General features: G+C 61.1%; 1 protein-coding gene across 1 annotated transcript; it reads right to left on the minus strand.

The window, feature by feature from the left end:
- Positions 1-748: 748 nt before the first annotated feature.
- On the minus strand, positions 749-10,621 carry GATD3 (glutamine amidotransferase class 1 domain containing 3). The gene is made up of 7 exons (XM_027041480.2): positions 10,406-10,621; positions 9,940-9,992; positions 8,141-8,254; positions 7,094-7,213; positions 4,301-4,393; positions 2,246-2,402; positions 749-1,026 (listed from the first exon to the last, which is right to left on the minus strand). Exons 1-7 carry the CDS (start codon positions 10,532-10,534, stop codon positions 898-900), a joined length of 795 nt encoding a protein of 264 aa, XP_026897281.1. The 5' UTR covers positions 10,535-10,621; the 3' UTR covers positions 749-897.
- Between the last annotated feature and the right edge of the window lie 428 nt (positions 10,622-11,049).

Below are 11,049 nucleotides of genomic sequence, written 5' to 3' on the forward strand. Positions count from 1 at the left end.
TTCTCAAAAGCAAATGAGGCACAGACGGACGCAATGGCAGCTGCGTGTGGGGACACCCTCCCGGGGGTCACGGGAGGCGGACAGAAGGAGGGATGTGCCACAGGGGGTGAAGCCTGCCCTGCACTCAGGTGCCGCCCTCGACGTTTCTCCCCAAAACAGAAGCACACGCACGACAGACACCAGCTGATACGGCTACAAGACGCTTTATTGCCCCTGCTCTGTACATCCGACACCGGCTGTTTGTTGCTCGTGGCCTGGGACCAACCCGACGGTCTCCGCCCAGTAGGCCGACCACACAGACTGGCTGCCACACCCTCCCCCCCCCCCCCCCCCCCGCTTCTGGAAAGCTAGAGCCCTGGTTTGTGCTCCCGCGTGCCAGCTTCAGGAGGCCCGACACGCGGCCGTCCCGGCGTCCATTTGGGAAAGCAAACTCCCCCGGCCTCAAATGAAGCCCCCGTGTCATTTCTGAACGCATTACTCCAAGTTACAGAGTTCTCAATCACCAAGAAGTTCAGTGACGTGGTTTCCTAATTACCAGACCCACAAACTTAAAAATTCTTCCCCCCCAGACACCAAGGGCCCTACAGCCGGCCAAACCTGAGAGTGTGGGATGTTGTGCCCCAATTCTTCTCCTGGAAGAGCAGGTCCCATTTTAATCTCTGTCACAGGAGGATGTCAGCCGCCCCTGCACCCGCAGGCACCAAGCAGGCACCAGCCGCAGGCTCAGTGCGGGCCCTGCCTGCCTCCGCCGACCCCAGCCAAGGGTTCCTCTTCAGACAAAAAGCGCCTATAGATACAAGCAGAGAATCGAATTCCTGCCGCCCGGCAGGCAGCACGCAGCACGGGAAGCCAGGCCACTAGCTCCACCTGGTGGAGGAGGCGGGGCTCACGGCGCGGTCACTTCCCACAGAGTTCTAGCACCTTCTTCACCATGGCCCCGATCCCGTCGTGGATGTGGTGGAGCGCTGTCTCGCACATGAAGGCCGGGGTCGTGACCACCTTGTTCTTCTGGTCCACGTGAGCTTCGTGCACGGAAGTTACGGAAAACAGTCACCCGGCAAGGACACAGGGGTGGCGGGCGTGAAGCGCCACCCTGACCCCCGCCCCCGCCCACCCCCAGAGTGTGCTCCGCTGCCCTTCTCCATGGAGCTCCAAATGGGGGATCCTTCCTGCCGCAGTCCCCGCGGCCAGGGTCCATGTCCCATGCCACTCACACCCCGTAACCAGAGCACACGCGTCCCGACCTCAGTGAGCCCAGCGCTGGTTTCCTCAGACCCCTCAAGGTGGCAGGCCCCCACGGGACCCAGGCCCGCCCGCAGACCTGGGCTGCACACACAGGAGCGCCGGCCCCACAGCAACCTCGTCTGAGAAACCGGAACAGAGAGCCGCTCCGAGTGTCGGCCACAAGAGGCCAATCCGACCCGGGACCCTCCCCCGACACAAGCCGAGCTCTCGCCTTGGTCGGGCAGACGCCAAGCGCTGATGGGACTGGCCCTGCCCCCTCCCTATAAGGTGCCCTCCTGGACCTACTCCAAAGGCCCCGGGCCAGCTCCACCCACCCAGCTGCTGGGCGGGCCGGCCACTCTGTGCAGGAGGGAGGTGGGCACTTAACCGAAACTGTCTGTAAGCCAAATGGCCCTCCAAGGAGAGAAAAGCACCTTCGAGACAGACACCCAGGGTCACGGTGTTGTCTCCAGCACCTTCCGGGACACCGTGCTGCTCTGTTCCTTGGGTCTGGGTCCAGGTGTGGACCTGGGTTGTGGTCAGCCCTGGCCTGAGGCTCTGTGTGCACAGTGCTCGGGCACCTGCAGGAGGATCAGGGGCCAATGAGGCCACTGGGCTGGCTCCGGTCCACACCACCAGAGGAACTTTCACCAAAGCCAGGAAACCCCCCGGTACTGCTCCCATCCACGGGCAGCCTCCACCCCACCCTGGGGCGCAAGCTTACTCCCCTCACTGGCAGGCAGCTCCCAGCCTCCCACCCAGAAAGCCATCCCCGTCGAACCTGAGGCCGACCGCTCGCCTGACCAGGTGGCCCTGTGTGCCTGGGGTGTGCCGAACCCAGCCCGCATCCACCAGGCCGACTTGGAAACACGGCCAGGGAGGGACACGTGCCGGCATCGGACCCTACACGTGTCACGCATGTGCTCCCAGGTGCCCCCGGCAGTGCAGCTCCCGGTTCAAGAGCCAGAGGAGGGGTCCCCGGAGCCACCGCCACTGCCACCCTGGCTGCCAGAAAGGATATGGTCACTCCCTTCACACAGTGCTTGGCGCCCAGGGCCTTGATGGCTTCTGCGGTCCCCGCGTAGGGCCACTTGCCGCCTTCCTCCTGCTCGTGGCCCACGGTGACCTCGACGCCGCGGAGCACTTTGGCTGCGAGAACGGGAGCGATGCAGCACAAGCTGAAGAGTGAAGGACAGGGTCAGCTCGGGACCACACGAGTGGACGCCAGGCCAGGGGGCGCAGCAAGGCACGCAAACCTCCCTGACCTTGAGGATGAGTGCCAACACTAGCCAGAGGGCCTGGCAGCTGAGAGGTGGAAGCCGGGCCGCCTGGGGCGGCCGTGGCCAACGGGGCGAGGGGTGTCGCAGGTGACACGAGCTTCCGCTCACTCCCCTAAGGGCCGCAGTCGGGAGGCACTCCCGACCAGTCGCTCCCGAGCACGGTGGTTCAGCCACACCAGACCTCTGGGCACCAGACATCACACCAGCACACTGCCCGTGTCAGCGCGCGCTCAGGGGGCACACGGGCCATCCACCATAGCGGCTATGGGTCGGGCCGCCCCAGCGTGTGGCTGTCGGGGACTGCCCTCCCCTCACCCGGGGTCCACAACCCTTCCAGCCGCCGCCCAGACCTCTCTGGGCCACCGTGTTCCCACACAGGCCTCTCCTCTGGCTCATCTTCCACAGCACCCAGCTGGTTCTCCTGCGCGGCCTTTAAAGGCCCCGCGTAGGAGCTATCATAACAAGCCACGAAAAAGTATCGTCAAAACAAACTTACACAGTGCTTCAAACCCCACAGCTAACCCGCCTACTTAGAAACCCCGGACAGAAATTTCCCCCAGCCACCAAGTTGACACAGTCCCCGGACCTAGTGTCTCCAGAGTGTCTTGTGTCGTGAGCCTGCACAGACACCCGGCGGCATCAGCCCTCAAGTGTGGCTGTCTGTGTGGTCAGCCGTGCTGGTCTTGGGCTGTGGACACCGAAGCAAGCCAAAGCCATGTGCTCCGGACAGAGGCCCCTGCTGGGACCGTTCCTGCACGGAGGTCAGAGGACACACACACAGGCGGCCGAGCCACCGGGACCCCTTGCTTCCACCTGTGCTCATGACAAGCAGGGCGGGCGCTAGGGTCCCCCTTAGCGCTCAGCCCACAGAAGTGGGTGCTGCTCCAGTGACAGCATTCTGGGAGGGAGAGGCGTGGAGCATGGCCGTCACCTGCTGCCTGTCTCTTCCGAGCAGGCCCGGGACTGAGAAGGCAGTGTGCGAGCAGACATGCTCCCGACCTGCAGACCCGAGGCCGGCCCCGTTCGTGAGGAGGGGGCTCCCTGCAGAGTGACTAGGCGGGGACTGTCCTTGCCAGGCGCTATATCCCATCCAGGTGGGAGGGTTCTAACACAGCCCTGTTCACACAGATGTCAGAGGGGATCTGGAGTGCTCCCGTCTATACCACAATGAGCTGTCTTCACTGCATCTCTCACCGCAGAGCTCCCGAGGGAGTCTCTCTAACCAGCAGACCCGAAGCCGTGCACTCTGCACGCTCCGGCGCACTGACACGGACAAACACCGACCTTCGTCAGAGCAGGGGCCAGGCGTCCGTGGAAGTCGAGTCTCAGGGGCTCAGATCTGGCAACAGGGGCACCATCATGCTCCTGGTGGCAGGGGTGGCCGGCCTCACCACCTGCCAGGACCCAGGACCTCGGACCTCAACAAGAGCAAGGTCCGGTGAGTTTGGGTGTGCAGACAAGTGTGAAAGACCCAAGCACGCAATGAGCGTGCAGGCCCAGAGGAAGGTGCTGGGGAACGGTGCTCGTGTGTGACTGGCTCCAGCCTGCCCGGAGCGAGGACAGAAGGCAGAGGTCAGGAGAGGAGAATGAGCACTGGAAAAGGCTGGCGGTCAGGGAAGGACTGACTGGGGAACCTCCTAGAAGCTCTCTTTCCTGTAAAGTCACCAAGTGATACTGACCTAAGCACACAACTACAGAATTTTCCGAGCTGGAAGGTGCCTAGGACGCCCTGTGAACCCCTCAGCGGAAACAGGCTTTCAGGACGGTGCAGCCCTGCACTACCCACCCCTACGTACCCGATAGGCTTGCTGGCCTCGTGGAACTCCTTCAGGACGCGCTCCACGTCTTTGTGGACTCTGCAGTCTTTCCCGTCCACGGCAAAGGTGCTCCTAGCACAAGAAGAAGCCTCTCACAGTTTGGTGTCCACCAGCCTGGGGCGCCTCCAACCCTACCCCGCAGACGTTATGTGTGGCTCTGCTCCCTCCCCAGCACCTGCGACATGCAGTTCACGTGTGTGTCGTGTGTTTTGTACAATTACACGTACGTGTTTTTTTCTAATTTTATGTCAGAAAAAAGCAAAAACGGCAGCGGGGGAGGGCAGCAGATGCCACAGTGAACCGAAGGTGACAGGTGCGCAGGCCGTGGACCTAAAGCCAGCAGGCCCCCCACTGACCAGGTGAGAGGCGCAGGTGAGATGACACACGGCTTCTGTCACTGCAGCGATGACCGCGGAGGCGTCCGGCGTGGCCCCCCTCCTATAGCCGGCGGGTGTGCACCCGCACTGCTCTGGGAGGCAACTGGTCACACCCACCGAATCCCAAAGTACACGCTCCCTGCCACGAGCCCCGTCTCTGGGCTGTCCGCTCTGCACACGCGGCTCCTCCGTCCTGGGAGGTCCACGGCAGCGTCACAGCCCCGGGACCGGACAACGGTGGGCGCGAGGGAGGCGTGCCACCTGAGGGGCTGCTGCATCCTTGGGGTGTGTGCATGTCCAAACGCAGCCAACTTCACTTTTTTTTTTTTTTTAATGTTTTTATTTATTTTTGAGACAGAGAGAGACAGAGCGTGAGCAGGAGAGGGGCAGAGAGAGAGGGAGACACAGAATCGGAAGCAGGCTCCAGGCTCTGAGCCGTCAGCCCAGAGCCCGACGCGGGGCTCGAACTCACGGACTGCGAGATCATGACCTGAGCTGAAGTTGGACGCTCAACCGACTGAGCCACCCAGGGACCCCACTTTTTTTTTTTTTAATTTTTTTTTAACATTTGTTTATTTTTGAGAGACAAGCGGAGCATGAGCAGGGGAAGGGGAGAGAGAGAGATACAGAATCTGAAGCAGGCTCCAGGGTGTGAACTGTCAGCACAGCGCCCAACGCGGGGCTCGAACTCATTAACTGCGAGACCATGAGCTGAGCCGAAGTCGGACGCTCAACCGACTGAGCCACCCAGACGCCCCTCAACTTTACTCTTTAAACATGTGTCAACTGTACCTCCAAACAGCTTTCAAGACAAAAGGGGAACTGGAAACACGGTGTCCGTCAGAGCTGGGTCGTCTACCCAACGGGATCTGCGTGTGTGGCTGTGAGGTGGTTAGACGGCCACCGACAAGCCACCCCGTTGGCGGAAAACACAAAGTACACATCACTGAGCTTAAGACACCTCTACCTCATTAGTTTAACACGACCACGCGTATGAACCTCTGGCGGAGGAAACACGGCCGGGCAGGAGCCTGAGGCCCCATACGAGAGGAACCCGGTTCCTGCTGTGAACTCGCATCCCCAACGAACTAGCCTTCCGCGTGCACCCTGCACAACCGACAGACAACCACAGCAGCTGCAGCCTCGGAGACCAAGGACACGGGAGCCTACCTGACTTCCAGAAATGTTGGGAAAAACAGGGCAAGCGACCATAAGCCACAGCTTCCCCCAGGAAGTGGGTTCAGACAACAGCACTGACCCAAGGCTGCTGCTTCCTTGAGCGCACAGACACAGACCCACCGACAACCCAGCGCGCCTCGTGTCTGTTTGTAGTTAACCGAGCGTGGGTGGTCAATTGTGCTGGGGACATAACCCCGACACACCCCCAAAGTGCCCTCATCCTCAGGGAGGAGCTAAGGGTCACAGATAAGGCTCGTCCTCCCGACGAAAAAACCTCGGTCTGGCAGAAGAGGAAGTCCAGCCAGCAACTCAGGCCGTCCTCTGCCATCTACTGCCAAGAGGTGCGTGAAGGTGGCAGTCGCCTGAAAGGCTGGTTTTTGGAAGACAAAGTGGACAGGAGCGGGAGGCACTGCCACGAGGGGCTGGGAACGCAGGGCTGGGATGTGGACAAAAGCTGTTCAGATGTCTGCAGGCAGAGGGGAGCCACCAGGGGTCAGCGTACACATCAGGGAACCTGACATCTGGCTGCGGGGCACCCACAGAGCCAGCCAGGGAGCTGCTGCACCGCCGTGGCGGGGGGGTGGGGGGGGGGGGTGGTGGCACTGGCCAGCCAAGCCAACAGGGCGAGGGCGGCAGTGAGCACGAAGACCCAAGGCAGCTGCTCCTCGCCACCCCCACCCCCGCTCCGGCTTCCCACCCATGACGGCTGTGCCAAAGCCACCTCGGAACAGATGTGCTGGATGGCGAGGCCAGTGCACAGAGAGCTTCCGGGATGCGCACAGAAAGAGGATCTAAAACCCACAGGACATCAGGCCAGAGCGAGCCCTCCCGGCTGCAGATCTAGTTACCAGCGTAACAACCAGAGAGCAAAACCTTTCCACTTGGGACCAGCATCTGAACGGCCCACCGGAACAGCAGCTTCACACGGACACGGAGACCGGCAGGGCACAGGGTTAGATCAGAGAAAGCCCCTACCCCCCCCCCACCCCCACCCCCGCAGCAGCAGCCCAGGAGCATTCTGGGAGAAGTGACAGAAAAAGCACGTCTGGCTAACTGTTGACCTAAGCCCCAAGCTACGCCGGTTCCTTGTCACAGACCAGCTCCGTGCAGCCCTTTGGAACCTGAGATCCCCAACGGCTGCTCGCGTCCCCATCCCGTCTCCGTCCCCGGCTTCGCTACAGGTGAAAAGCGAACACCCCAGAGACCCCACACGCACAGGTTTTTGGCGGCTCCGAAGCCTCCAGGGAAGATGGCAGCATCGTGATCCGCCGCGCTGAGCCGGGCCAGGTCGGTGATCTTGCCGCGGGCGATCCTTGCAGACTCCGTCAGAACGTTCCTGGGAAAGAACACAAAAGAGGCCTGAAGCAAACTTTAGCCTGCAGACTACAAAACGGGGCGGGGGGGGGGGAGGAACACTACCACAGGACAAGAAAACATGATGTACTCGGGCCAGGGAAGTGCACCAGCACTTGCACTCAAGGTCAGGACCTAGAGAAGGTGACACGGCCATTTGGAGCATCTGGAGTGCTCAGAACTGGGGACGGATGAAAGACAGGACAGAGCAGGGGAAGGCCAAGGTGCCGCACAGGTAAGTGAAGGAAACCAGGGTCAGCCACAGTAGGTGCCGTGCCGTGTTCCCCCAGGCCTTGCAGCCAGGACCAGTGTCCCAGGCAGAAAAGAAAGGGGGGGGCGGCTGACACCAGCTCCCAGGAGAAAGAGCGCCCCCTGTGTGAAGCCAGCGGGCAAGTGTGGCCGTCCCTGCACTGGAGCAAGACTGGAGGAGGAGGAAGGCTCTGAGAGCACAAAGACCGCACAGGCCTCAGTGACAGAAACACCGTTTCGAGCCAGCTCAGAGACCTGGGGCCCAAAGAGGTGAACACGGCATGAGACCCAGCTGAGAGGCACAGCCTTGACCAAAACAAAGGTGGGGGGATGACTCTTGATCTCAGAGTCGTGAATTCAAGCCCCACCTAAGGTATAAATAGTACAAAAAAAAAAAAAAAAAAAAAGTAGAAGTGGGTCAAAACAAAGATAGGAGGAACTTAGCCGGAATTTTCTATCCTTTCCGTGTTTTGGTAGGCATTAAAAGATAACAACAGCACGACCACAGGACAGCCTGAGGACAGGGGCTCTGAATGACTGAGTTCAGAACTCAGAGCACAGGCAGAGTCCCCGCCAGGACAAAGCCACCCAGCAGGCCAGCTCTCAGGGAGTTTGTACCAGGCCCGTGCCCACATTCCAGGACGGAGGAGCAGGATCACACCTGGTCTCGCTCTCAGAAGGCTGCCCCTTGGTGTGGTCAATCACGTGCATCTGAGGGACGTCAGGAGCAAAGATCTGGACCTCAGCCCCGCCACGACTCAAGTGAACCAGTACCCTGCATGGAAGAAAATCACCCAGAACTGAAACATGCCCAACCCAGCTTTACCTCTTAGCGTGTTTCTACAAGCAGGGTTTTTGCAGAGCGCCCTGCAGAAGTCTCTCGTGCACGTTAATATCCTACTTTACAAAAAGTTATAGTTGGCCTGCCGATGACCCAAATGGCCACAATCCAGATTCGCTGTCCCTGGACTAGCCTGCAGAGCCCAGCTAGTCCCCAAGCTCCGTTTACAAACCGGGGTGCAGGGACGGGTGATTTGGCTGGTGTCCCAGCCTGGACCCCAGGCTGCTTCAGGGTGGTCTTCCTCCCACAGGCCAATCAACGCAGCCCTCAAGGGCTTGAGGGGGGCTTCCAGTCACGACACTCACTCTCTCCTGCCTCTCCCACGATAGTCACAGGACTGGGAGAGAATATGCAGGTCTCCCCGAGGGCTGCTGTGTGCCAGGCACAAGTCCAAATCTGTCCCAGACACGGGGCTCTCACTGTCCCCCTTTCAGAGGAGGAGACATGAAGTGGGTGACCCGGTAGAACCACCCTGGGACTCAGGCTCTCGTCCTTGTAACCTGCAGGGCTCTCCACACGGAGCTCCCTGCCCACACCCCGGAGGTTTCATGCAGCCCGCTTGCGTTCTCGTGCCCCTGCTCCGAGCCCCGCTCTGGAAGCTCTCCTGGCCCTCTGCCGCCTGCCAGCTCTGCCCACTCCAAAGACCACTCCATGTCCAGTGCCCACACCCGCACACGCAGGCAGGTGCAGGATGGGGAGGGGCCTCAGGCTCCTCTGGGTACGCTCGGGCCCTGCACTTCGGAGGCAGAGGTTCCCCAACCATGACCTAACTCTCCCTGCCCACCGACTCCAGATCTGACATCTACCAGTCCTGCTCACAGAAGCCTTTAATAAAAAGCCACACACTACTAACGTCTGACAGGTTACATCAAAAACACTGTCCACAGCTGAAGGTGCCTCGTGCCTCACAGCCTTCTTTTAAAAACTTTTTAATGTTTGTTTATTTCTTGAGATAAAACACAAACCGTGAGCGGGGGAGGGGCAGAGAGCGAGAGGGAGACACAGAATCGGAAGCAGGCTCCAGGCTCCGAGATGTCAGCACAGAGCCAGATGCAGGGCTCGAACCCACGAACCGCGAGGACATAACCTGAGCTGAAGTCGGAGGCTTAACGGACTGAGCCACCCAGGCGTTCATCGCCCTAGAGTCATGATGACGCAATCCGACCTCAAAGTGAACCATGGGTGGGTGGGGCGCCTGGGTGGCTCAGTGGGCTAAGCGTCCGACTTTGGCTCAGGTCATGATCTCGCAGTCTGTGAGTTCGAGCCTGCATCAGGCTCTGTGCTGACAGCTCAAAGCCTGGAGCCTGTTTCAGATTCTGTGTGTGTGTCTCTCTCTCTGACCCTCCCCCATTCATACTCTCTCTTTGTCTCAAAAATAAATAAACGTTAAAAAAAAATTTTTTTTTTTTAAATAAAAATAGAAGTTAACCATGGGTGTTAAACACGAGATGTATTCCATGGTTGTCTCTGAGTGACAACGCTACAGGTGGCACTTAGAGAACTTATCTCTGGCTCCCGCTGTGTGCCTCCCCGTGCCTGGTGGCTCGTTTCCTCTGCCTTTCTAATCAAACATTTCTCCAAATGGCTCAAGAAAAGGCAAAGGGTCCTCCAGGGCTTACGCTGAGGCCTCGTGGAGCTCAGTCCCGTCGTAGACTCCGCATCCAGACAGCACCTGCGGGACAGCGCGGGGGGATGTCAAGGGGGACTCCACCTGGAGGCAGCCGGCCAGGGGGAGGGGCGTGAAGAAGGGACTTGCATGGAGAGAGGTAGGGGGCGGGCCTCGGTGGGGTAGCGGTGAGGACCATAAGAACCGCCGCGGGCAGAGGTGAAGGAGGGCTGGGGGACGGCCTGGGGGGTGGGGGTGGTGGGAGTGGGTGGGGGTGAGGAGGGCCCGACCTTGGGAGGGGGAGGGGAGGGGCTAAGGGGTGCGGGCCTCGGCGGGGGGGGGGGGGGGGGCGGGTGAGGAGGGCCCGACCTCGGGGGTGGGGGGTGAGGAGGGCCCGACCTCGGGCGGAACTGGATGGGAAGCGGCCGTGACCTCTGGCGGCAGCCCCGCCCCATGCCCGCCCGCCGAAGTCCGCTTACCAGCGCGACCCTGGCCCGGGGCCGCGGCGCGGAGCTGTGTAGGGCCGCGCGCGGGACGGGTGCATGGAGCGGCGCGAACGCGGAGGCCGCCGCCAGCCTGGGCGCCACCAGAGCCCTGACCGCCGCCATGACTGCGCGGGGACAGTGGGTCGCAGGGACCAGCGACCGAGGAGGCCTGAGCGGAACGAGCGTGCTTCGCGCCTGCGCACAATGCGCCCGCCCCGGCCCAGACTCCCGTGAGCGCGCCGGTGGGCGGGGCCGCGCCTGCGCACCGTCCGCCCGCCCCGGCCCCTCTCCCGCGAGTGCGCTGGTTGTTGTCTGCGTGAGTCGACGCAGTAGCGTGTCCCGCCGCCCGGGGAGCTGCTGCTGCCCTGGGCTCGGGGTCCCGGACCCCGGGGCGGGAAGCACCCCCTACCCAGCTGGGGCGGGCTGTGGCACCCGGGTCGGGCGCGGCTCGAGGCCGATAGAGAGTCAGACTCCAGACTTCGTTATTGTCAGCACTCTTGGGAGCAGCTCCTTGATGGCGAATAACCCACGTTCACATTTCAAGTCGTCTTTTCGTGGTGTTTGACTCGGGATCCGGATGGGAGCCCCCTCGAGGCTCCGCCTTCCGCATTTCCTGCAAGTTGAGCTTGGTTGGAAAG

Source organism: Acinonyx jubatus, chromosome C2 (assembly GCF_027475565.1).
Source record: "Acinonyx jubatus isolate Ajub_Pintada_27869175 chromosome C2, VMU_Ajub_asm_v1.0, whole genome shotgun sequence".
Classification (NCBI taxonomy): Eukaryota; Metazoa; Chordata; class Mammalia; order Carnivora; family Felidae; genus Acinonyx; species Acinonyx jubatus.